The sequence below is a fragment of the Gymnodraco acuticeps genome, unplaced genomic scaffold, assembly GCF_902827175.1.
Source record: "Gymnodraco acuticeps unplaced genomic scaffold, fGymAcu1.1, whole genome shotgun sequence".
In the NCBI taxonomy this organism is placed as follows: Eukaryota; Metazoa; Chordata; class Actinopteri; order Perciformes; family Bathydraconidae; genus Gymnodraco; species Gymnodraco acuticeps.
This window is the reverse complement of record NW_022991632.1, coordinates 2,088,313-2,114,746: the sequence shown is the minus strand read 5'-3', so window position 1 is coordinate 2,114,746 and position 26,434 is coordinate 2,088,313. Positions and strand designations below refer to the sequence as shown.

At 40.1% G+C, this 26,434-nt stretch overlaps 1 protein-coding gene and 1 long non-coding RNA gene across 2 annotated transcripts in view; both read left to right on the top strand.

Moving 5' to 3' along the window:
- The window catches only part of LOC117534174 (potassium voltage-gated channel subfamily D member 3-like), a 176,671-nt gene that overhangs the window by 144,625 nt on the left and 5,612 nt on the right, over positions 1–26,434 (top strand). Inside the window, 1 exon segment of the mRNA XM_034198301.1 lies at positions 24,463–24,561. Within this exon segment, the coding sequence (XP_034054192.1) occupies positions 24,463–24,561 (99 nt within the window).
- LOC117534177 lies at positions 842–3,185 on the top strand. Its single transcript, XR_004567159.1, has 3 exons — positions 842–1,329; positions 2,234–2,378; positions 3,029–3,185. It is a non-coding gene; the product is annotated as an uncharacterized LOC117534177 (long non-coding RNA).

Sequence of the window (26,434 nt, the reverse complement as noted above, 5' to 3'; positions counted from 1 at the left end):
TCCGTTGTTACTGTTTGAACTAACGTAGCAACGGCAGGAACTGCTTCGATAGTGTTTTTGAGGAGCTTTTTGATTACAGATTTGAAAACATCGTTGCTTGCTTTAAAAGTAGCACAATTCATTATGTCAAACCTTGGAAAGTATATCCCTGCCCTAATGCCAAAGTAACTGGCAACTGAATATGTGTCGCCGTTTGATGTCTATGTCTGGACCGCTGCGTAAAAAGGAGGGTTTCTGCCCCATTACTTCTCTTCTTACACTGTAAAAAAAGATCGTAATTTTACAGGAAATAACTGTAAATTTGTATAGTAATTATCATGTTTTTTTAAATAACTTGCAAAATCCTGTAAAATGACAGATATTAACTATAAATTAACAACCCAAAACATTATTTGAAGTATTTTGACAATAACAACAAATAACGTTTATTTCCTTTTTTTTTACTGTAAATTTACTATATAATATTTACAGTATTTTTGCACTTTCAGAAAATACATGCAGATGTACGTAAAATAAAATGTTTTTATCTGTAATTAAATATGTAACTCGTAATATAAAAGTGTATTACTATTATAAGACTTTAAGATGTTCTTTGTAATTTTAAGGTAAACATAAAACTGTAAGAAAAGCGTAAAATAAAAAAAACGTAAAATGTAAGTAAAATATTTTTACATAAATCATTTTCTCAATATTCGATTGAATCCAACAAAAACACAAAATATCCAATGTTGAAACAAAAGTAAATAAATATGTTTTCATGAAATTCCTAACTTACTATATTGTAAACATCTACAGTTGACAATATCATTAAAAAAAAAAAATCATAGAAAGTGGAGAAATCTCTGCAGGGAGGACCAAGGTTTAAAACACACACTGTTATTTACTCAACAATAAGTCACAGTTATCCTTGTTTTATTTATGTGTTCTGTTGCTGTGTTTTTTTTCCATTGGTCAATTTACAGTAATAAACCTTAGTTTTACAGTATAATGTATGGTTTTCGGATTCTGGCCGACAGCCAGAGCTACGGCACTTGAAATAGAATTCAGCCAAAACACGGCAGACAAGTCAGGCATGTTTGGAATGAGTCCACAACACTCCTGATTGGTTAATATAAACATCATCGAAGAAACCTGCCAATGAGAACTGTCCGCGCCTGTCGTTCACATTTGAAACATCCAAGTCAGTTTGAGCGGGTCTCCTCCTGCTGGAGCTACAGCTGTCTGTGTGTCTGCTACAGGAGTTTATGGATTCATATCGGGATCGTTTTACATCTACACGTTAAATATGAGCATCGGGACGTCAACAAAGAACAGAAGACTTGAGATCTGGTGAGTCCTGCAACTGTAATGGAGTTAAACATGTATTTAGATAATCCTTACTTAGTTTGTGAATGTTTTATTTTTTATTTAAGGTTACGTTTCTTCTTCTAGTTAGCTGAGTTTCTTCCGGTTAAGTTGGTATGCATAATTAATAGGTTGTTAAATGTTAAGAAGCCCTGAGATGCTGTTTCTTGCAAGATGTTGCGCCCGGGAAACCCGGCTTAACATGCGGCCGCTAAAGTTAGTTTACAGTTTATTGCAGTGCCGCCCCCCCCACCCTCTCGTCTCCAACACGGGAGAATTACACATAAACATGCAGTGGGTTATCACAGTGTTGTCGCCAAGTTTAATGTAAAGTTTCACAGCTTTCTTACAGCGGAATCTAGTTTGTTAATGTTCAGTAGCCAACAGCTAGCATAGCATAAACAGCTAACCGCTAACGTTCGGCTAATTTGCTAGTTAGCTCTGCTCTATATATTACACGCTAACATGACTAGCTAATGTCACACTGTGAACTAAAATACTTTTTGTATTACTACATCATACATGCTTGGTCCAAATCACTGCTAAAATTAATTATTTTTGAAAATGTATAGTAAAGAAACACTCAGCCATGCATGAAATAACATGGCAAAAGAATACGGGTAATGTTTGACCCATGTTGTCCCTTAGAAGTGTAGTGATACAAACATGATTTTTATTCAAAAAGTAAGAAAGGGAAAAATAAAAATTAGAATTGGTGTTGATCTAAAACATGTTAATTGAGGAATACCTGGGATCCTGAATGGTTAAAGTAATTTATTGCAAAGATATTTACAATTAAAACTAATTCGGGTCACTTTTGACACATGTTGGTTGTATGTTGTGTAACAAAGGGTTAACATGACAGCTGTGATGTTCACTCTTTTGACAGAGCACCAGTGGACAGTGAGGACTATGGAAGAGAAGATGTGATGGCTTTGTGTGGAAAGCTGCTAACGCCAGCCTGTGTCCCTCATCAGTCTCTCCAGGCAGCACCCAGCTATTCTTCCATCTTGCAGATGAAAAGACTTTGATATGTGAGTAATAACTAACTTGTGTCTAACATAATATTGAATGTGGTTTAGTAAAGTATTTAAAAATACCCCACATTGTACATGTACAGGACAATCAGACCTTGTTCAACAAAGATCATCAGACAATTGTTTTGTCTTTAAGGTACAGCTGCAGCAAAGAGTCTGAGTTTGAAGAAAACACTAACATTTTATTTAGTGTTGTTTAATCAATCAATATTTACTGGTCTTGAATTTCCTCACTGTATTACAAAATGCTCGAATCTTATTGTACAGGAACATTATGCAGATTTAATCACCTGAAGATAAAAATATAGATTCAGCGATATGTACCATTTTAAGGAAATAGACTGTTAGCGGTATTTACCAAAGCTCCGCAGCTGTAGCTAGGCGCTGCTAATGAAAACTCAAGTGCTCAATTTGTTGGTTTTTCTTTTTTATTAAGAATTGACCAAGCATATCTTCCTCTTCGAAATCCCAGTTGTACTTCGCTAACACGCAGTGCCTGGGAGGGTGCGTTTGATTGTTCCCACAATAGTGCGTGCTTGTGCTTCAAAGGTCCATCATACAAGATGTAGGGGATCTATTGGCAGCTGCTGATAATAACATCCATCATTATGGTTTACTAATAGTTATCACTTCACTTCCTCCTCCAGCATCTGGACACAGCAGGAATCTACAACACTCTGGCTGGAGGCTGCGCTCCATCAGGACCAACACCTCTCTCCCTCAGGACCAGAACCTCTCCATCAGGACCAACACCTCTCTCCATCAGGACCAACACCTCTCTCCATCAGGACCAGAACCTCTCTCCATCAGGACCAGAACCTCTCTCCATCAGGACCAAAACTTCTCTCCATCAGGACCAGAACCTCTCTCCATCAGGACCAAAACTTCTCTCCATCAGGACCAAAACCTCTCTCCATCATGACCAAAACCTCTCTCCATCATGACCAACACCTCTCTCCATCAGGACCAGAACCTCTCTCCATCAGGACCAACACCTCTCGCCACCTCAACAAGGCCCCCCCCCCCCCCCCCCACTCCCACTGACACTTTATCTCAGCCACAACGCAGACTCTATGCATTACATAATGGAGATCACAGGATGGTAAATAATGCAATGTTTAAATATTGCTTACTGCACATATTTTATATTCTATAATTTATTGCATTCTATTTCGATGTAAGTTACTGCTTTATTTTATTTCTATCTTACTATATTTTTATTACAGTGTTCTTAATATAGTTCGCTATCTGTGTACTTTTTAATTTTTTTAATTTGTATGTCGTGTGTCGTGGTGCACAACACCTAGTCAAATTCCTCGTACGTGTGAACCTACCTGGCAATAAACCCGTTTCTGATTCTGATCGGTTTGTCCTCTAGGTTGCACTGCCACGTCTACAGTAGCGCAGAATGGACAGAGGAAACATGATTGGGCCTCAAGTTTTTTGCAGCCAATATTCATTTATCCTACAGGGGCGGCTAGTGGAGTACTTCGTGACCACAAAGTGTGAACGTTGTGATCAGCTGTTTTAGCGCAAATGTAACATTTTAAGACAATGGATTTTGAAAAGAGAGGAAAGTTTCCTCTAAAATCTTTAAGGACAATTTCTGTATACTAATTGCTTTTGCACTTTATTTCAGTTAATGTATTTTTACTTTAATTTAATGTTTTTTGTTTGGCAGTCATTTGACCGTTTTTTTACGGGTTTTTTGCCCGTAGAAGTTTTAGTGCTGTACTTTTATTAAATGTTATTGACTGTAATAAGAGAGGATAAATCTGTAAAATTACAGTGTTTGCACGTTAAAATATTAGTGCTGTACTTTTATTAAATGTTATTGACTGTAAAAAGAGAGGATACATCTGTAAAATTAGAGTATTTGCCTGTAGAAGTATGAGTGATGTACTTTTATTTAAGGTTATTGACTGTAAAAAGAGAGTATAAATCTGTAAAATTACAGTGTTTTCCTGTAAAATCTTTAAGGACAATTCCCGTAAATTAATGGCTTATTCACTTTATTTCAGTTAAAGTATTTTACTTTAATTTAAGGGTTTTTGTTTGGCAGCCGCTGCTGCCAGTACTTTGACCGTTTTTTTACGAGTTTTTTTTTTTACAGTGTACTTCTATAAGAATAAAACATGGAGGACGGAGATCTCTTTTTCTCCCCCTCTTCTCCTCGCTGCAGCCTAGCAGCTGATCTCAGAGCACGCTCCCCTCTCCTGCAGGGGGGCGTGGTCAGCTGCAGCTCACAGAATCAGCCCCTGCAAAAACAGCGCTGGAAAGAGCAAATAGAGCGAAATGAGACATGGCTAAAATGCAGGATCTTTTTGGTATTTTGAAAAAAAAACTATATTTATATAGGTATGGCCCTACAATATATTGTTCAAATATAGCATGATAGGTGTCCTTTAAGGTATTTTCTTTATATATTCAGTTCATTCAAAATAATGACAGAGGGTAGACAGGTCTTGATGACTGAGTTTTTATTAAAAGCAAAGATCGCACATTTTACATTCTTGAAAAAAAAGGTGATGGTGAATAGGATTGACCCCAATTATGAATTGTTCGTCTGCATTTCAAATAGCTCTCCTTCAACCTACATCTTCTCACATTTTTCAACGCCATCACACACACAAAGGAAAATGTTTTGCCCTTCAGACCCACATTATTCAACATCCTTCCACACACACACTCCTTATCTCACACACACACACACACACACACATACTTTAAATCCAAGTACTAAATGTATATCCACTCACTACACTCACCCAGTGTGCTTGACCTTTCTACAGGACTAGATAAGAGTGCTATTAAGTTAGAGAGCAGCTGCTGATAGCTAATTGAGGAGGGAAAAGTCTGGTATGAATCTATAGTGATATAATAATCCTCTGTGGCTGGTTTGCCCATTAATACACAGTTCTGCTTTGAATCAGCAGAAGTGTAAGGAGAAAGAAATTAGTTCAAACTCAGTGGAGGGAACTCCTTTACACATATTTGATCCATGGATGTATAAAGAGAACTGGATACAGCTCAGTGGCGCATGAAGCCCAAACGGAGCGACTGTAGAAACTACTCAGATCATCAGCGGCCTTTTGCTTATACAGTAGAGTATGCAAACTTCAGTTTCCGGTAAGCCCCGTCTCCGATTTCCCGCTCTCGATTTAGTCAAATTAATGGAGAGGGAAAATAAATGTTAGCACATTTTACAACTTCTAAAACTCATCATTCAGATAAGGCCTATAAAAGTGTTCGTGTTGGGTAGTTTGTTTAACAAAAAATAAATATAAGATGATTTACAGACATTTCTTTCCCAATGTAAGTCAATGGGAAGAAGTATTTTTGGGTCAATATGACCTCAAGGACTAGAACGGGAGTCTATCACCACTGTTTGGCCACTACAGCTACTGCGAAAATGTGCTTTAATGGCTGGCGCTAGGGCTGCACGATTTTGGGAAAAAATCTAATTGCGATTTTTCTGACAAATATTGCGATTGCGATTCGATTTGCGATATTTGTTTTTAAGCGACCCAACGGAAGTGTATTGTAAAATGCGACCATATCTCCGGTTAGGAAGGTCGCATCAACGTGCTCCCGTCTCTAGCACCCCCGCAGCCCGAGCTACGAGTGAAATAACTAAACTTACATGAAACTTCCGTTGGGTTGCTTTAAAGTCAAGCTTCAGTTTAAGATTCACCCTGTAATAGATGTAAAACATTTTATGGAGCATTACTAACCGGACTCAGATGGTTTGTTTCACCAAACCATCTAGGAAAGCTCCATTGGAAGCCATTTGGAAAAGGGCAGGCACTTTCAAAAATACTTGGCAGGTGATTGGATCAATCTGTCTATCACCTTCTATCATGGGCCACTTCTGATTGGTTAACAATGGCTGGTACATGTGGAGCACAGCACTTCTGATTGGTGTGGATGACTGACACACAAGAAGAACAAAACAAAAAAATTGTAATCGCATCATTTGATTGATAATCGCATCATTTCAAATCGCGATTTCGATTTAAAATCAATTAATCGTTCAGCCCTAGCCGGCGCACTTCTTTGGGGCTGGGGGGAGTCATTCACACACCTCCTTTTCATGGGAAGCTGCACTCTCAGAGGAAATAAATCAAAGAAGGTTAAGATAACATCAGGAAAAAGCTTATGAATAATGGTAATTATTTACAGATGGTTTGACTACACCACTGCATGTTTGACAAAAACAAATATTGATGCACTTGAACAATGTAACTATTGTAATTTTGATGTAGTCAATGTCGTCCCTATAAGTAAGAACAATATATTTTTTCTGTAAACCCCTAGAAAACAACAAAAGAATGTTATACCTCACATTGCAATAAAGACTTCTACGTGATGTGTTTAAGGCAGCTTTTAAAACCTTAAATTAGCAACCTCTTCATTTACTGTTAAATATTGTTTCAATATCGATATGTGTATATTGGCATGAATAGAACGGTTGCCTAGCAACAACTACTGACAGCAGGAGGGAACAAATGGGCTGGAGGATGTAAATCACTGGTGAACCTGTCTGAATACCATATCAGGAAGATGTTGATTTGTCTGACTCATATTCTACAAAATACTGTACTAGTATAGACATTTGAAGAACAACACTGGCCTGATGTGATTTGAAAACTAAATTAAGAATTACACGTATTCCTGGTCCTGCTCTTCTGTGATGTTTATAGATGGGTCAGTGAGTGGAAAATACTTGATCAGCATTAGTAAACGTTGTCAGTCTGCAGATGGCAGGTGGAGTGTAGTATCTGTTTTCTGTAACAAAAAGTCTATGTATGCCAAAAGCAACAATGATAAGAGCAGAGAGAACAAGATCAAAACAGAGAAGATGCAAGCTGTAAAATCAAAACAACAAGCTTTAAGATTATAAAGAGGTCAGAGAAACTGCATCTGATGGTAATTCTCTGTCCATCACTAGCATCAACCCGTTTCACATACAACTACAATTTTACTATTAAATATTGCTTATAGCTTCCTATATGACCCCCGGAAAGTAAACTATACTTTTTTGGTGAATTGGATTGTTTTGGTGCAGGACTTGCTTTGCTTGATGGCTCTGTGTAATTGTTTGTCCTTACCGTGTCTTGCCTATGCCCACTACTGTAAAAAGGTTAGCAAGTCCCAAACACATTTACTGTGCACCTTAGGCTATTTCCATCCTCTAATGCAGAGAAAAACGACATTACAGCCATATGTGCCCCTTGTTTTTCCAGTGTTTAAGAACACCAAGAGGAGAAAGAAACGTATAAAAGATTTGTTTAAAGTGGACCTATCATGCTATATTTGAAAGATATATTGTAGGGCTATACCTATATAAAACATGTCTGCAAAGTTTTTTCAAAATACCAAACAGATCACCCATTGTAGCCATTGTATTGCTCAAACCCCTCTTTTGAAGCCTTGTTAGAGAAACGCAGATGTTGGGTCCTTAGCTTGAAATAAATAAATAAGAGGAGGCGGAGCTAATGCCTGATCAGATAAAGTTAAATTGGGTTATGATAAAACGCCATCCTGTTTAAACCACATCAAAGATTATTTCTGAAATAGTATGGAGCTCAAATGCTTTTTCTCTTGCGGGTTTATTACAAGGTGAGTTATTTCTTTATTTCCTGCTTTTTAAACACATGTGCTACAGTACTGGTTAGCTCTGAGTGTTGGCGAGGCTTGCTAATGTAAACAAAGACGTCCAAAACACGTCAGGCATTGTTTCTGATAGCAACTTTCTGTGGGTCCGCCGACGTCTAGCTAGTCATTATGCTAATTTACACATCAATCGTTATGTACTTTTATATTACGCTGTAACAGGATCTAGTGATATCCAAGCATCCATCCATCCATCCATCTTCTCCCGCTTATCCGTGGTCGGGTCGCGGGGGTAGCAGTTCCAGCAGAGAGCCCCAAACTTTCTTTTCCCTGGCGACATCAACCAGCTCTGACTGGGGGATCCCAAGGCGCTCCCAGGCCAGCGAAGAGATATAATCCCTCCACCTGGTCCTAGGTCTACCCCTTGGTCTCTTCCCAGCTGGACGTGCCTGGAACACCTCCCTAGGGAGGCGCCCAGGTGGCATCCTAACTAGGTGCCCGAACCACCTCAACTGGCTCCTTTCAACGCGAAGGAGGAGCGGCTCAACTCCGAGTCCCTCCCTGATGACCGAACTTCTCACCTTATCCTTAAGGGAGACACCAGCCACCCTGCGGAGAAAACCCATCTCGGCCGCTTGTATCCGCGATCTCGTTCTTTCGGTCATGACCCATCCTTCATGACCATAGGTGAGGGTAGGAACGAAAATGGCCCGGAAGACCGAGAGCTTTGCCTTCTGGCTCAGCTCCCTTTTCGTCACAACGGTGCGGTAAAGCGACTGCAGTACCGCTCCCGCTGCTCCGATTCTCCGGCCCATCTCACGCTCCATTGTTCCCTCACTCGAGAACAAGACCCCGAGATACTTGAACTCCTTCACTTGGGGTAAGGACTCATTCCCTACCTGGAGTGGACAGTCCATCGGTTTCCTGCTGAGAACCATGGCCTCAGATTTGGAGGTGCTGATCCTCATCCCAGCCGCTTCACACTCGGTTGCGAACCGATCCAGTGAGTGCTGAAGGTCGCAGACCGATGAAGCCATTAGAACCACATCATCTGCAAAAAGCAGTGGTGCAATCCTTAGTCCACCGAACTGCAGACCCCCTCCCCCATGACTACGCCTCGAAATCCGATCCATGTATATTACAAACAGGATTGGTGACAAAGCGCAGCCCTGGCGGAGGCCAACCCTCACCGGAAATGGGTCCGACTTACTGCCGAGGACCCGGACACAGCTCTCGCTTTGGGAGTACAGAGATTGGATGGCCCTGAGTAGAGACCCCCTCACCCCATACTCCCGCAGCACCTCCCACAGTACCTCCCTGGGAACTCGGTCATACGCCTTCTCCAAGTCTACAAAACACATGTAGACCGGATAAGCGTACTCCCAGGCCCCCTCCAGGATCCTTGCGAGAGTAAAAAGCTGATCCGTCGTTCCACGACCAGGACGGAATCCGCATTGTTCCTCCTCAATCTGAGGTTCGACAATCGGCCTGACCCTCCTTTCGAGTACCTTAGAGTAAACTTTCCCGGGGAGGCTGAGTAGTGTGATGCCTCTGTAATTGGCACACACCCTCTGATCCCCCTTTTTAAATAGGGGAACCACCACCCCGGTCTGCCACTCCTTCGGTACTGTTTCCGACTTCCACGCAACGTTGATGAGACGTGTCAACCATGACAGTCCCTCAACACCCAGAGCCTTCAGCATTTCCGGGCGGATCTCATCCACCCCCGGGGCTTTGCCACTGTGGAGTTGTTTGACGACCTCAGTGACCTCCCCCCGGGAGATTGGTGTTGATCCCCCGTCATACTCCAGCTCTGCCTCTAACATAGAGGGCGGAGTTGTCGGGTTCAGGAGTTCCTCAAAGTGTTCCTTCCAACGCCCTAACACTCCATCAGTTGAGGTCAACAACGTCCCATCCTTACTGTACACAGCTTGGATGGTTCCCTGCTTCCCCCTCCTGAGGTGTCGGACAGTTTTCCAGAACAACTTTGGTGCCGCCCGAAAGTCCTTCTCCATGTCTTCTCCGAACTTCTCCCAAGCAACAGAGCTTAATTTAGCATGATAGGCTACTTGTGTGGGTTGTACATGAAACCACTTGGTAATATATACAAATATATGTATATATAAACATATAACATATACATATACATATATATATACACATATACATATATATATATATATATATATATACAGTGCAATAAGCTTCTTAGTGCAATAAGAAGCTACAGGGACGTTAATCTACGTCGGTAATATTAACTTTATTTAATACAACATTTACGGTACAAGATTGACATCATACAGCCCATGTAGTATAATATTTTACAAATGATGAATTACAGCAAACATGTGCAATATATCCATTATTAGAGCTCCGTGGGCAGTAAGGCCATAATGGGTCCGTTCTTATTGTGCATCCATGGGTAAAGGTAAAACTCATGTAGTACTGAACACGTAACATGAACGTGCCGGGCAGCGCGGTCCCGTGGGTTAGATGCGCGTTCATAATGCCGATGAAAATAATTCTCAGAATAACGTTATTAGCACATTTTTACAACTTGAGGAATTAATGTTTTTAATAAGGGGTATACAAACGTTCATACTGGGTAGTTGATTTAGTTTAAACAAAATTATTCAACGATTTACAGACCACTCTTTCCCAATGTAAGTCAATGGGAAAAAGTGTTTCCGGGCCCAGCAACCTAACGGAAGTGTAGTACCGCCGTTTGACCAGCACGAATATTCTCATCAGAGTCCGGCGCACTTCCTGGGGGCTTGGGATGGACACGTCAGTTCGGATGGAAATCTGTATCCGCTCGTTGTACACCCGTTTTTAAAAGATTTGGGTACGGAGGAAAAGAGAGAGGGTTTTATTTTCTGACTGCGTGAGTTCCCTGACGCCCCGGGGACACATATTTCTGTATAAAAGACATCACAAAGTGCATTTTGCATGATAGGTCCCCTTTAAATGAACACTGTTCATCCTTTCTACCTCCTCGTTTTTTCCATGTCACCTGGCCTTACCTTCCTCTCTAGATCTAATTGGTCTTCATTCTCCTCCAACAACAGGCGGCTCCAGGCTCCCATTACAATTATGCAGTCATTTGGGGATTTGCCTTTACAAAAAGGTCTTCTCATGTCCCATTGTAGCCTCACAGTCAGAAAATAGAAAGAAGGGAGTCTAAATTATCGTCATTCCCTACTAACTGTGTATATATATATTTATTTGTGTGTGTGTGTGTGTGTGTGTGTGTGTGTGTGTGTGTGCGCCTCAGCGTAGAGTGCAGTGTCTCCTCTTCATGTTCAGTCACCCACAGATGGCATAGCTAGCAGGAGAAACAACCTCTGATACCAACGTGCCTAATTCCCTGATGAGTCGAAAAGAAAACTAGAATATAAGAAGAATATTTTTACTATTTCATAACGAAGTAGTTCAGCGAGGTCGCCATCAGTGTCGAGGCAGTAAATGGACTGAGGTCACTTGGTGATGGGGCAGGAAGGTCAAGTGGAGCACACAAAAGAGGCTTCTCAATTCTTAAATTTCCCCTCCTCGACTCCTATCCTCGTGACTTAGTCCTGCCCACCGGAGATGCGAGCGGAGGACTGAGGAGGGGAGCCGAGGAGAGAGGAGGGGAAGCAGCAGGCGGTTAGAGAAATTAGAAATCCTCTCCTCTGAGCGGTCATTTTAAAGAGACGTCCATTAATGATGACAGGAGGCACAGCAGCCCTCTGTCTGATGGACAGATGTGTTCATGACGACTTATATATTTACTTTTAATTCATTCACAGTGCGGTATAATGAGACAATAACAGGCTACAGATGCGGACACACACACAATCGCGATTAATCGCATGATTGTCCATAGTTAATCGCGATTAATCGCACATTAATCGCACATTTTTTATCTGTTCTAAATGTACCTTAGAGGAATGTTTTTCAAGTTTGTAATACTCTTATCAACATATGAGTGGACAAATATAATTTATGCTAATGTTTAGTATCATTTGAACAATGACAAATATTCTCATGAATATTAAACACAACAACCTCTGAACATTACAAATATTCACCTCAATTCAACCTGGAACCTCTCTCATTCAATAATACAATACAAATTGTGTGTGTGTGTGTGTGTGTGTGTGTGTGTGTGTGTGTGTGTGTGTGTGTGTGTGTGTGTGTGTGTGTGTGTGTGTGTGTGTGTGTGTGTGTTCAATCTCCCTGGGGTGCGTCTATTCATTTAAACGTTAGACATTGCCCCAAAAGACTCAATTCTCCAGAGGCATAGACTCTAGTTTGCTGCAAGCAAATTGGGCATAGGAATATTAGCGTCACAGACACATGGCTTTGTCGTTTCCATACACTTAGCTTTTTCGCAGGAAATGACTGCCATTAACAGCATTACTTGGGTAAAATCTTAATTGTTTTAGCTGGGTTTTTCCTCCTCGTTGTGATGCCAAATCTCTATTTACTTTGGGTCCCGTAACACCAAAACCACATGCATGACTGATGTGTTTTACTGTTTTTCAAAACTCTAAACATATATATATTATCAGGTATCAATAACCTTTCCCATGTAGGTTTGTGCAAGACCTCCGTCTGTAGGCTTAAAAAGTGGCTGCGAGGCAGCAGCATAATCTGTTACACTGCTGTCCACCATTTTTGTAAATCACATACACCAGGGCTGCAGTCGAATAGTCCATTTAGCTTAGGAACCTTCCTAACGGAGTGAAATGACCCGGAAGTCCCTCAGTGGCAGCCATGATAAGTGCCGTTTGAATTCTCTAAATGATAGGAAAGGAGGTTTCAAACTTCCTTTAGCTTAGGAACCACTGGACCTCTCTCACCGAAAGGAGAGGAGAAAATGCTTCCCCACAATGCCTTGCAGCCGCAGCATTTGCCGTCACACAACAGTTCACGGAAACAACCGATTATGACCGAGAAATTATATCATGAAAGTTACGGTGCTTATTAAGCATTTTAAAACGTATGTGGTAAGTTGCCAAAGTGCTTTGTTTTGAACGTTCATCAGTATTATAATCAAAAAGAGAAATATGAACGTTAGTTTTTACTGAAATGATCAAATAAAGTCAACATTTCACAGTCTTTACTGAGCTGTGTGGGGTTTGTTCAACTTTTAAAATATGTTTGAATGGTGATATACACAGTGATAGATGTTAAGGACTAACGTTTATAATAAATACATTTGTATTGATTTTAAGATCTTTTCATACAATCATACGTATTGGGATCATTTGTATTAATGTGGACCGGAGGGAGAGGGTGATGAGCAAAAGTTTCACTTTCCTTTTTGATTTTACTTCCAACTTTGGTCATGAAGAATATGTTTCTCTGTTGTCCACGTTCATAAAGCAACAGCATCAGAGTACGGTGCAGAGTCTCTAGATGAGTCCGTCGTTCTTATTAAACATCCATGTTGTAGTCCGCTGTATAGAAAACTGTAGTTTCCATAGTTTCCCCACAGCAGCAGACTGTTGACATTCATGACGTCCGCTGGCGCATCATAAACACGTTGGATAGTGAAAGTGCAGTCGGATTCTCTAAAGTACCGCAGTCTCTTCTCCTAAGTCCTTTTGAATTCTCCTATCCACTATCCCTTAATCCTGTGACGTTTCACTCAGAGGTCAAGGAATAGACGATAGGGACCTGGGTCCAGGCTCAAGGGCGTATGGCACTCTCAACTCTTTCCAGGACATGCCAGGGCCCTGCCTGCCTATAGCTTTGCCGATATCTGTGTTGATAGGTAATAGATTAAGAGCGGTGAATCATTTTAGAAACAGGAAGCGCTCAAACGTTTGTGTGAGTTTATTTAATTTAGCATTGATTCCATGTCAGCCACAGCTTGTTACAAAAAACATGACTGATAGTGTGTTTAACAAACTTAAACTAGCTTTATTAAATGTCAGGTCTTTGGCAGGAAAAACATTTTTAATCAATGATTGTATCACTGAGCACAATCTCGATTTTATGTTTTTAACAGAAACTTGGATTGAACAAAATAACAGTGCAGCTGTTCTTATTGTGTGTGTGTGTGTGTGTGTGTGTGTGTGTGTGTGTGTGTGTGTGTGTGTGTGTGTGTGTGTGTGTGTGTGTGTGTGTGTGTGTGTGTGTGTGTGTGTGTGTGTGTGTGTGTGTGTGTGTGTGTGTGTGTGTGTGGACGATGCCATCATGTTGCGCGCACTATCCGTGCTGAGTGTGCTGACTTCTCGTACAATGTCCCACTGTCTGGCTTCCTGCATAAAGTCAAGTGCTCGGCGCAGTTGTGGCGAAATGTCGCTCCTCTGTTTTCATTTAAACAGCTCCGTATATCCGTTAGCGCAGCTAGCTAGCACCAGATGCTAACAACAACAATGCACGTAAGGTCTCTCTCTCGCTCGCTCGGGCCACACATACACACACCCTCCCGGTCCTCCCAGTAGCCAGTCGGTGCCTGCCGGTGAGCGTGGAAGTGTGGTCTGCCACAAGCGGACGGTAGGAGCGGGGCTGTCAGCATCAGCTTGTAGATGGTATTTTAAACTCGATGCGCTCTGAAACTACGGGGCGGCTGAGGGAAAAAAATACACATGCGTTAATCGCGTTAAAATAATTAGTGGCGTTAAAAAAAAATTGCGTTATTAACAGCCCTAAAAAATTATATAAAGTATGAGAGCACTCTCATAATAACGTAACACAATCAGAGACTGGATATATATCCCCCCCTCTCTCTCTGGTCGCTGAAATGGGGAATTGAAATTACGGGCCAAAAGTTGTATTTACATTAAAAGTAAGCATAGGACACCAAACCAACTGAGACCCGTCTGTCCCCCGCATCTACGCACACACAGCTACACACTGTACCACACACACCTACACACTGTACCACACGCACCTACACACTGTACCACACACACACACACACACACACACACACACACACACACACACACACACACACACACACACACACACACACACACACACACACAGCTCCTAAAGCATAATCAGGCTGCAGCCATTGTGTATTTTATTATGTGAAGCACTAAATGGTCTTTGAAAAATATCGACTCTTTGTTTGTAGATATACACTACAGCATACAAATACAGAGAGTAATGTAGGCCTGTTGTACTGAGTGATATATATTTTACACACTGCTCTGCTTTCTGCACGGACCTCACAGCTGTTCTCACTGTAAACATCGCCTCGCGATGAAAGCAGTTTCTAAAATAATATCCAGGGGATGCATGCAGAGCTGTCATTGGCTGGGATAAGCCCGGCCGTGCGTAACGCCTCCACCGTTCCCGGAAATACATCCACGGAGGAGCCGTGGAGGACCCATCAGTGGTTGCGTTCCAATAGTCCATTTAGCCAACCTGAACTCACCAGAATGCGTGACTCCACCACGACTCCTTAACACCACATTGCGTGGTGGAGTCACGCATTCTGTTACATTTACGTGTCGGCACCACGCAAAAAAAAAAACAATTTAAAGTGAATGAGGCTCTTTTGTCGTGGTGCACACACGCATTTCTACGTCCCGCAGTGAGCTTTTATTCTATAAAACGTTTTTAAAATCTACTATATAGCTTGTAGTAACTCACGGGAGGCTTCTTTTATTTTATTTGTATTCATAATAATTTTTATTTTTCGTCAGAATGTAAAAATTACATTTGTTACGAATTTTTGTTCTAAAAAAACAGTGCATTGTGTGTAATACAACTGTGATTTTTATTAAATTAGTTACTTTTTTAAGGAAGGCCAGAGCTTCAGCTGTGTCAATAGATTGTTCCCTTTAGTTAACGTTATTTAAAAGATAATGATCATGTCCCCTTTATTGTATTACGAGCGTCCATTCCCATTGGATAATGGAGAATTTTACACCCGGAAGTAAGTATTCTCCTTACTGTCGATTGATTTTACAGTGATATCTGCACTACTCATCGACTAAAAAACACCAAATTATCCTTGTTAATTACACAACATTGATTGGTTTAAATTGTGTGCAATGCTTTTGTATTTTTCCCCTTCGATTCGGAGAAACGAATATTTGTTCGGAGTTTTTGGACACTACCCAGAATCCTCATCTATCGTTTGGGACTACACCATGTGCTTAGCTTGACAAACCCCGTGATCAGTCCCCAAGCTCTGTGATTGGATGTTGGAGTGGCAGTGCGCGAAGTTTACACGCGTCAAAAAGCACCTTGAAATGGAATGAAACCCATCGACGGCACACTATTCAAAACAGGAATCTAACGTGTCCTATCCCCCCCCCCCCTTAGGTCGCAGGCTCCTCCAACAGTGCAACACAATAAAACAGATACACAGAAAAAATAGTGAAATAGTGCAATAAGAGTCTATATACAAGTGATTGGTATCTTTTTTATTTTTTATTTAACCTTTATTTAACCAGATAAAAGCATTGAGATACAATCTCATTTTCAATGCTGACCTGGCCAAGAAGGCAGCAACGTTACACATAACACATAACACACACATATAAAAGAGAACATAACTAAGAAAACAAAAGACAAAAAAGCAGTCACTACATTGTGAATATGATATATTAGATAAATAGTTTCTAAGCAGCCAGATGAATGTTATGGATGTTGTTTCTAAGTTCAGGTGTTTAATAGTCTTCTGGCCTGTGGGATGAAGCTGTCCCTGAGTCTGGTGGTTTTAGTCCGGATGCTGCGGTACCGCCTGCCAGACGGCAGCAGACAGAACAGTTTGTGGCTGGGGTGATGGGGGTCTTTTATAATCCTGAGGGCTTTCTTTAAGGTTAACGTGGTGTTTTTACTCCACTAGATTTATTTTAGTTACTTTACAGATTTGGATTAATGATGTGAAATATAAACAACCCTTAAATCAGACTTTAGTTACACCTGAGTAAAATTCAGTGAAGGTGATTGTCAAGTGCCAACAATCAGGAGAGATATTTGATAGTTGGTGCTTGAGAAGACTAAACATTTATCTGCAGATCCGTATAAAGCATATGCATTACTCGTTATTCTCTAATCGTTCATTAAAGACTGTATATAATTGATATTTTGCACATCCCTTTCAAGATTTTCAAAGGTTTATTGACATATCATATACACAACTACGGTGTAGTTATGCAATGAATGCAAAACTTGGGTCACAGGTTCCTCAACAGTGCATTACAAGACATCTATCAATATGTGTGTACCTCCACCATTAAACTGTCATATTCTGCACATTTATTATTCGATCTAACATCTTATAAGAGTATAATAAATATGTATAATATCGGTTAAAATAAGTGCTTCAACATAGTTAACATTGCAGGAAAGTTGATTGTCAAGTTCCAAAACAAACCATGCAATATATTAGACGTTAAGTACTTTGTCAGGCTTAATAAGTATCTGTAGATAGATACCCCCAAAGCTTTTTTCTTATTTAAAAGAAGACCTTAGCCTAAAGTATTCTTTAATGTTTAAATAAAGCCTTATTAGTTTGTTTGTTTTGCACATCCTCCTATCAGGCACTAAACTGTTTTTATTGTAGATATTATTTACAGTATCTTCTTGATATTTTCTATTCTATATTTATATCATTGACCTTCTACTTTCCCACTATTTTGTATGTACTCTTAATATTTAAATGTTTTCATCAAATATAACACATTCAAAAGTGCTTTACAAAAAGGAAAGACATTAAGAAAAAGGCATTTTAAACAGTCATTAAAAAGCAACATAATCTACCTGCATTGCAATTACTCCAAACGTGTAATAACGTGCTTTAACCAGTAGGAGGTGCGGGTTAAAAAACTGTCAAGTTTAAAGTGTTAACAAAATAAAATATACTGCTGTTTCTGGTTTAGTTTACGACGGATATATTTTGTTATTGTTTTGATATTTGTAACACAAAAGCGATGGAAAAACCCCACAGCAACACAGAACATATGGTCTTAACATGACCCAGCGGTCTAGATTATTACTACTAACTTTATTGTGAAATTAAAACAGATCTTGGTGTTTTTTAGTCGATGAGTAGTGCAGATATCACTGTAAAATCACTCGACAGTAAGGAGAATACTTACTTCCGGGTGTAAAATTCTCCGTTATCCAATGGGAATTGACGCTCGTAATACAATAAAGGGGACATGATCATTATCTTTTAAATAACGTTAACTAAAGGGAACAATCTATTTGACACAGCTGAAGCTCTGGCCTTCCTTAAAAACTAACTAATTTAATAAAAATCACAGTTGTATTACACACAATGCACTGTTTTTTGAGAACAACAATTCGTAACTAATGTAATTTTTACATTCTGACGAAAAATAAAAATGATTATGAATACAAATAAAATAAAAGAAGCCTCCCGTGAGTTACTACAAGATATAAAGTAGATTTTAAAAACGTTTTATAGAATAAAAGCTCACTGCAGGACTTTGTAGAAATGCGTGTGTGCACCACGACAAAAGAGCCTCATTCACTTTACATTGGGTTTTTTTGCGTGGTGCCGACACGTTAATCTAGCAGAATGCGTGACTCCACCACGCAATGCGGTGTTAAGGAGTCGTGGTGGAGTCACGCATTCTGGTGAGATCAGGTTGCATTTAGCTTAGGAACCTTCCTAACCAAGTGAAATGACCCGGAAGTACGTCAGTGGCAGCCATGTTAAGTGCCGTTCCAATTCTCTAAATGATAGGAAAGGAGGTTTCAAACTTCCTTTATAACCTCCTTTAGCTTAGGAACCACTGGACCTCCCTAACCGAAAGGAGAGGAGAAAATGCTGCCCCACAATGCATTGCAGCCGCAGCATTTGCCGTCACTCAACAGTCGGCCGTTCACGGAAACAATCGATTATGACGGAGAAATTATATCATGAAAGTTACGAGGCTTATTAAGCATTTTAAAACGTATGTGGTAAGTTGCCAAAGTGCTTTGTTTTGAACGTTCATCAGTATTATAATCAAAAAGAGAAATATGAACGTTAGTTTTTACTGAAATGATCAAATAAAGTCAACATTTCACAGTCTTTACTGAGCTGTGTGGGGTTTGTTCAACTTTTAAAAGATGTTTGAATGGTGATATACACAGTGATAGATGTTAAGGACTAACGTTTATAATAAATACATTTGTATTGATTTTAAGATATTTTCATACAATCATAGTATTGGGATCATTTGTATTAATGTGGACCAGAGGGAGAGGGTGAGGAGCATAAGTTTCACTTTCCTTTTTTATTTCAATTCCAACTTTGGTCATGAAGAATATGTTTCTCTGTTGTCCACGTTCATAAAGCATAAAGCAACAGCATCAGAGCACGGTGCAGAGTCTTATAATACATCCATGTTGTAGTCCGCTATAGAAAACTGTAGTTTCCATAGTTTCCCCACAGCAGCAGACGCACATTTATGACGTCCGCTGGCGCATCATAAACACGTCGGATAGTGAAAGTGCATTCGAATTCTCTAAAGTACCACAGTCTCTTCTCCTAAATCCTTTTGAATTCTCCTATCCACTATCCCTTAACCCCGTGACGTTTCACTCAGAGGTCAAGGAATAGGAGATAGGGTTAGAATTTAGGAGCTGATTTTTGGATTATCGGAACGCAACCAGTGTCTCCCAGTAGCGTGGCGTGGGGGAAAAAATAGGGGAAGCCAATAATACGTCCTTTCTTTTGGGTCGGGGGTGTGGTGGTCAATGTAATAACGTAACCAGATGAGTGATTACAGCACCCGGTATCATTTTACACACATTTGTATCATACAGATGCAGGACTGTTAGCCTGTTATCTAACCGACAGGTCCGCACGCACTCTCCAGCCGAAACTCTAATAAGCATTCATTCACAAACTAAATCAGGAGACCTTTAACATTTTACGTCCGATTCGCTCCTGTTTTCCTCACTGTGTGCACAGCTCCAGTTTGGGTATTGGCCTGTCATCAGATTTGATTTGTTGTTGCTGCTGTAGCAGAAGTTTAGTACAATTATTTTTGATTAAATACTCCAAATCGCCACCCTCCATATTAATTGCACTTGCTTCAGTTGCTTGCTACTTTCTAACGGCGATGAGAGTGGTGCAGTGACACTATCTATCTTTTATCGATTAGTTTTATGATTCGAAAATTATAAAAGTAGGGTAGACATGTGGATATTATTCGACTGAACAAAACGTGCATTTATCTAACAGGTTCGTTTTCCACTGACCTTATTTCGAGATATTTTCCAAAATCCTATGGAGAAATACCATTGCCTTTTTGTCGAGGGAAACCGAGCGCAGCTTACTTCCGGGTTTTAGGATGCGTCACTGCAACACTAAGTTGATGCGATTTGATTGGATTGTGAGGCAAGGAAAGCCAGCCGCCTCTGTCTTCCCTTGGCATGGCCCTGACTAATCACAGGTTGGCAGGGGCATGACGTGAGCCTTGTCTGATTGGTCAATCCCTCCATTTTTTTTCACCAAGGGAAGCCAATTTCGACTGGCCTCCTCTCGCAATCTACTCTTTCACCATAACATCTAGAGGGGCGCTGTTTCACTCTTTGTAAAATACTCAATGAGAATGGGGGAGAGACGGGCCGGCAGCAACACACAACAAAGAATTTCCGAAACTAAACGAAGTGTTTTTATTTATTTATTAAAATTATAACTACAATCCGAAAAAACAGGGGAAGCCTGGCTTCCCTTGGCCTCCAGGAGAAAACGCCACTGGTGTCTCCTCGGTTATAGCTCCTCCAGAGAGCCTTCTCGATGCTCGGTCCTCGAAGTGCATTTAGAGAAATGAGATGTCCTTCAACATGGCATGCTGAAATTCATTTCCGGGTCACTACCGGAAGACCGAGGAGTCGAGGAGGGGAAATTTAAGAATTGAGAAGCCTCTAGAGAAAAAAAACATTCTCTACAAAAACCTGTCATGTTCCTTCATAACTACTGTATGACCACGAGTAATGTAGTCTATTTTAGTCAATCACCCTGTAGCTGTTATTACTCAAGCACACCAAATGTATAATAATCTACAGTTGAAATAGTCCCTAAAAAATGCACTTTACTTCTTCTTCAGTACCGCAGTGGACAGGTGTTTTGGAGAGACCTTTGCATTATATGTTGTCACAGGAGAAGTTGTTTTTATTGTATGTATGAATAAAGGTATTTTTACGCATCTATCTTACCTGTGAAGATATTTGCACAACAGCTTTTAGCACAAAGTCTTCTAAAGTCGTAAAGACCTGATCAGACTTGATATAAAGGTCTAGAACAGAAAGAGGTAGTAAATTACCAGCCAGCAAAAGTTTAAAAAAATGCTTTTGGTTGCAAAATGCAAAATGTGTGAGCCAGAATCATTGAAGACTATGATTATAAAAAAAACTAAAGTATGGTTATGTTTCACTACTCTTAACTGGTGTTGACCGTTCCTCAATCTTTATTGAAACACAATATAAAAGCACTGTAATATTTCTATTGAAAAATGACCCTCTTCCGTGGGAACTATTGGGCGACAGGCTGAGAGCCACAGGAAGGGGAGAAGAGGCATTAAGTTATGAGAGGGACAACATAATCCATCATTGCTTTTTTATAAGGTTATTTTGTTTAAAGAAAAAAACAAGACTTGACTTGATGATGACGGAGTTGACTTGGGCAGTGGTCTAATAGTAAAGACAAATTGGTTCTACCTCTTTCCCTTTAGTTTGATGATTTTAAAGACTCCGAAATAATCTGATTGCATAGGGATGTTATTGCGGAGCGACATGTCCTTTTATTTTGTAAGGGGTAGTCCTGTGGGTACTCTATGCCAAAAAAGATGAAGGAATATTTTATTAAGACATTTGTATTTGACCAGTTCGTCATCATTGCTGCCACCTAGATTTAAAAAAAAAGACTGTTGACAGCAGGCCAGGTATTAGATTTGTGATTTTAAACCTGTGTCTCAAGACTTCACCAACCCTTGCTTGCCCGGACTTCTAATAGATTCATGATTTCATCAGCTCAGAGTCACAATTCCTCAGAAATATTAAGTTTCATTGGCCCTTTGCAGAAGTTGAAATACTCATCACCACATCAGTAGGATCAGAGTTAGTTATTTTTTCCTCTTTTTTTTTTCTTTCTTTCCATGTGTCAAGTTTAGCTTTTGATCAAACAGAAATGCAGGCAGCCCTCGAAAGCACTCACTTTCAAATTCATTCACAATTTGGCGGACGCTTTGTAGAAGGAAGCAGCCAACGGTCTTTTTTCCCCTCTTCCTCTCCATTTCACACACTGAGCACGTACATACACAATCATTACTATTATATCGCAGTTCCATGGCCTTCCTCTCACCTTCATGTGTATCTGCGGCCTGACAGACAATTTCTAAGACATCCAACTAATTCCATTACTTTTCATTCTCATCTTGGAAATAGATATTGCTCTGCCTGTCTCCTGTTTCTGAAATGCATTTATCGAGGAGAGAGAGCAGGACAAGGTTAAAGAAATATCTCCCCGTACATGTCAAAGCACTTGAGGCAGAGTCGTCCTAATATCCTCTTCATTTTTAGAAATTCCCAATATGATTTCTCTCTCATTTCCTGTCTGCCTCTCGCGCTCTGTTCAGTTATCACATCTCTCTTTTGGAGGAGTTATCACTTTTGCTATACCTCATTGCAGACAAAGAGGAGGTGGCAAACAGGCATTGAAAGTGAATGCAGTTTTATATTCAGCAGTCAGATCCAGCGTTGTAAACTTCTCAGTGTCTTATGGGCAGACCTAAACGATCCTTAAGTTGTGTTTCAGTCGTTGACAGCAACTTTCTACCTCGTGTTAGCATTCCCGTTTTTTTAATTGTTATTTTTTTCTAGTGGTTTATGGTTCATCTTCATTCTCTTCTTTGAAAGGATCAATCTGAAATGTTTTAGAATATTGTCCTGCACAAAGAATTTCAGCTTCAAAGAGGCATTATTCATCGTTTATTTGCATCCTCATAAGCTTTAACAAGTGGTTGTTAGTCTCACTGGAATCAACATTCAGTTTTGATCAAAATAAACAACCATTTAGAATTGCAACGTAATGAGAAAAGACGGAACAAAAAGATTTTAGCATCAGAAAATATGAGGATGAAAACAAAAACAAATTATGATCAGATCTTATTACATCTGTGTGAAATTCATCAGTGAGTTTGTGATTAAAAATCTACTTTTGATCCTTTCTATACTGAAACTTGGCAAAAAAAAGTTAGAGGACACCCTCTGCTCGTTAGGGGTATACATAAGGATTACTTTCATTATCAAATAATCGTTATTTAATATCCATATTTTTTTTGTCATTGACAATCAATTGTTTTTTTCGTTATCTCAAATTATCCCTTGGTCTTAATGGTCCTCCCTGACAAAGTATAGGTTAACAAAAATAACTTAAAATGTCTTATTGTCTACAACCCACAATAAAAAAATTCAGAGATACATTTAGTTCCCTAAAACATATGAGAAGTTAAAACAGGAAATGGCCCTGTTGGAGACATTGGAACTAGAAGCTGTAAGTAGTATATTTGACTTTGCTATAAGGAATACGTTAAACCAATTATTAAAATAGTTCCCAGTAAATCCAGTCCATAAACTCTTAGCCATGTACCTGAGTGTATACAGTATTAGTGATTAGTATTTATCTTTTAAAGACCTAGAAAGGGTTATTAATGCCTTTGTTACCTCAAGACTGGACTATTGCAACGCTCTGTATGTTGGTATGGACCAGGCCTCAATCAAACGCCTGCAGCTAGTCCAAAACGCAGCTGCACGTCTTCTGACTGGCCACAATTGGGTGACCACATCACCCCAATTCTGGCCTCATTGCACTGGCTTCCAATTTGGTTCTGAATTGATTTTAAAATCGTTTTATTTGTTTTCAAAGCCCTAAATGGGCTGGCTCCTGCCTATATAGCCAAACTCCTCCATCGCTACACCTCAGCCAGAGCTTTAAGGTCTGCTGACCAGCTGTTGCTGGTAGTGCCCAATACCAGGCACAAAACCCGAGGGCACCGAGCCTTCGCAGCAGTGACCATGTGAGGTCGGTCGAGACACTAGGGGTTTTTAAATCCTCACTAAAGACTTCTTCTCCCTGGCCTTCTAGTCAGAGCGGAGCATGACACCTGACTATTCCCTGTGTTTTTGTTTTTTATATTTCTGTTGAAAATTATTGTCTTTTATTGTGATTGTAGTAATGTGTTTTTATTACATGTACAGCACTTTGGCTCGACCAAAAATCGCTTTTAAATGTGCTATATAAATAAAACTTGATTTGATATCGTTTTGTTCTCCTATACATTTTCATTGAAAAAGAATGTAAAGTTGTGGGGGTAAGCTGTACAGCAATAGCTGAGAAATTACTACAGCGCTTGAGTGATGAGTTTGCATTTTCTCACCATTAAATACTGCATAAGTCATGTTCAGTGCCTCAGTGCCCCCCCCCCCCCCCCCCCCCCCCCCGCCCACCCTGTCTGATGCTGTGCTCTCTTCCTCTTCTTCCCACGCCCAGAAAGCCAGACTGGCCAGGATAAGAATATCCAAGTCCAGCGCCAGCGCCTTCCTGCACAACAAATGCAACGGCCTGCTCAACGAACTGCTGGAGCTGACGGTGAGAACGACCTCCGCCCTCTGCGCACACACAAACACCGACAACCACCAGCAGCGCGACCAAGTGGGCGCCGTTATTACTCCGATGTTCAATGTGTTCATTAAAAGTGACATGAAGATGTCAGCAGATTGTAATTCAATATGAGAGATTAATCATATTTTTCCTTGTAAAACATCCTATTACTAATTATTCCAGTTCCCTGCAACGCAAGGAAAACATTCACATCTGTAGTATACACACACATTTACACACACACACACACACACACACACACACACACACACACACACACACACACACACACACACACACACACACACACACACACACACACTGACAAACATTTACTACTATAATTAAGCAAAGGACAATTTAGAAGTCATTTAGAGGCAATGAAAGCAGCTGCATTTGGAGTCATTACTTTCTGGTTGTCATATAGGAGTCATGCCAATAATCGAACATTCAGGCGTTATCAATGTCATCACACAAAATACTTGTTCTTAGTTGTCTGTTAATCCTAGATTTAATTTAATCCACATCTGTAAAACTGGCAAAGTCTAACTTTGTACTTCCCTTGCTTGTTATTTAATTGCTCTTGGTGATAATTAGACGGTTAGTGCATTAAAAAAGAGGCTGCTGCTAACTTCAAAAGTGCAGCAGTGAACAATAAGGCCGCGGAGGACACTCAAACCCCACGACTCCTGTTTCTACAGAAGAGAAACAATGTTTCTGTCCTTCTTCAGAGGTACACCATGTTTCTGTCTTTCCTCCTCTCTATGATTATAGACTGCATTGTTGTTATGTTATTGTCTTTTGTCATCACCATACTTAAAAAACTGACAACCATTTTTCGTGGCAACAAAACAAGTTTAAAGAAATGCTTATTAAGTTGAGATGATGAGGTTAAATATTTACACATCAGAGCAACAGTACATTAACCAATCTACTTCTTTTCTTTTTTTGAACTCATCCGCTTTAAGTTTGAACCATGTTAATGCATGAGCAAATTGCCTGTGTCCTTCCTGTCCATAAGTCTTGCTACACGCTCCCCTCCATGCAGATGGAAACTGAAATGCATTTGGATCTAATAGAGTCCAGTGTGAAGGCTCATGGGTATTAGTGGTTAGAATTATCATATACACTCCATCTGTGAGCGCAGAGCGAGCGTATTCCTTGGCGTGTGTGATGAGTCCTGCCGCATCAAATGAGGGTGTTGTCACTGCTGTCAGTCAGCAAGGGGTCCGCGGTGGGGTCGAGTGCGAGGTGACATATGACAAAATGACTGCTTCTTTCACAACCAAAATTAGAAGTTCTGGTCTGCTAGTTTTTCATCTCCCCTGAAGGCTTTTTAATTTTCTGACAGCCATTTATTTGTTACCTATATCACAGGCTCATTATCGTAGAGGGTGATTTATTGATAATCCTGTCAAGTTTTATTATAAGCTTCATCAGAAAGGCCTTACAGCGTTATTCCTTTAGCTGCTGTTGTATTTCTCTTTTTACTTTAGAGTGACAGGATTTGTTCTGATATGGTAAACACCAAATCACTGCCAACATGGCGGGTTACAGGTGCTAAATTACAACAGAACCAGTCAGATAGATATATATATAGTATTTACTGTATATAGGAAAGGAGAAATGGGGCTCACAATCACAGCTGTCTTATTTCCTGTGTTCTTCTGCACATGTTAGAAAAAGGGCAATGGACCGATTGCCATACAAATTGTAATAAATGTAAGACAACAAATATAAGATGAAGATAAGATATTGTTTTACAGGAATGTGAAATATTCTTTATCGCGGTTTATGTCATTAAATATTTAGGTAGTGCATTTTTCGGGAATATTAATTGAAAAACTGTTGAATAAAAAAG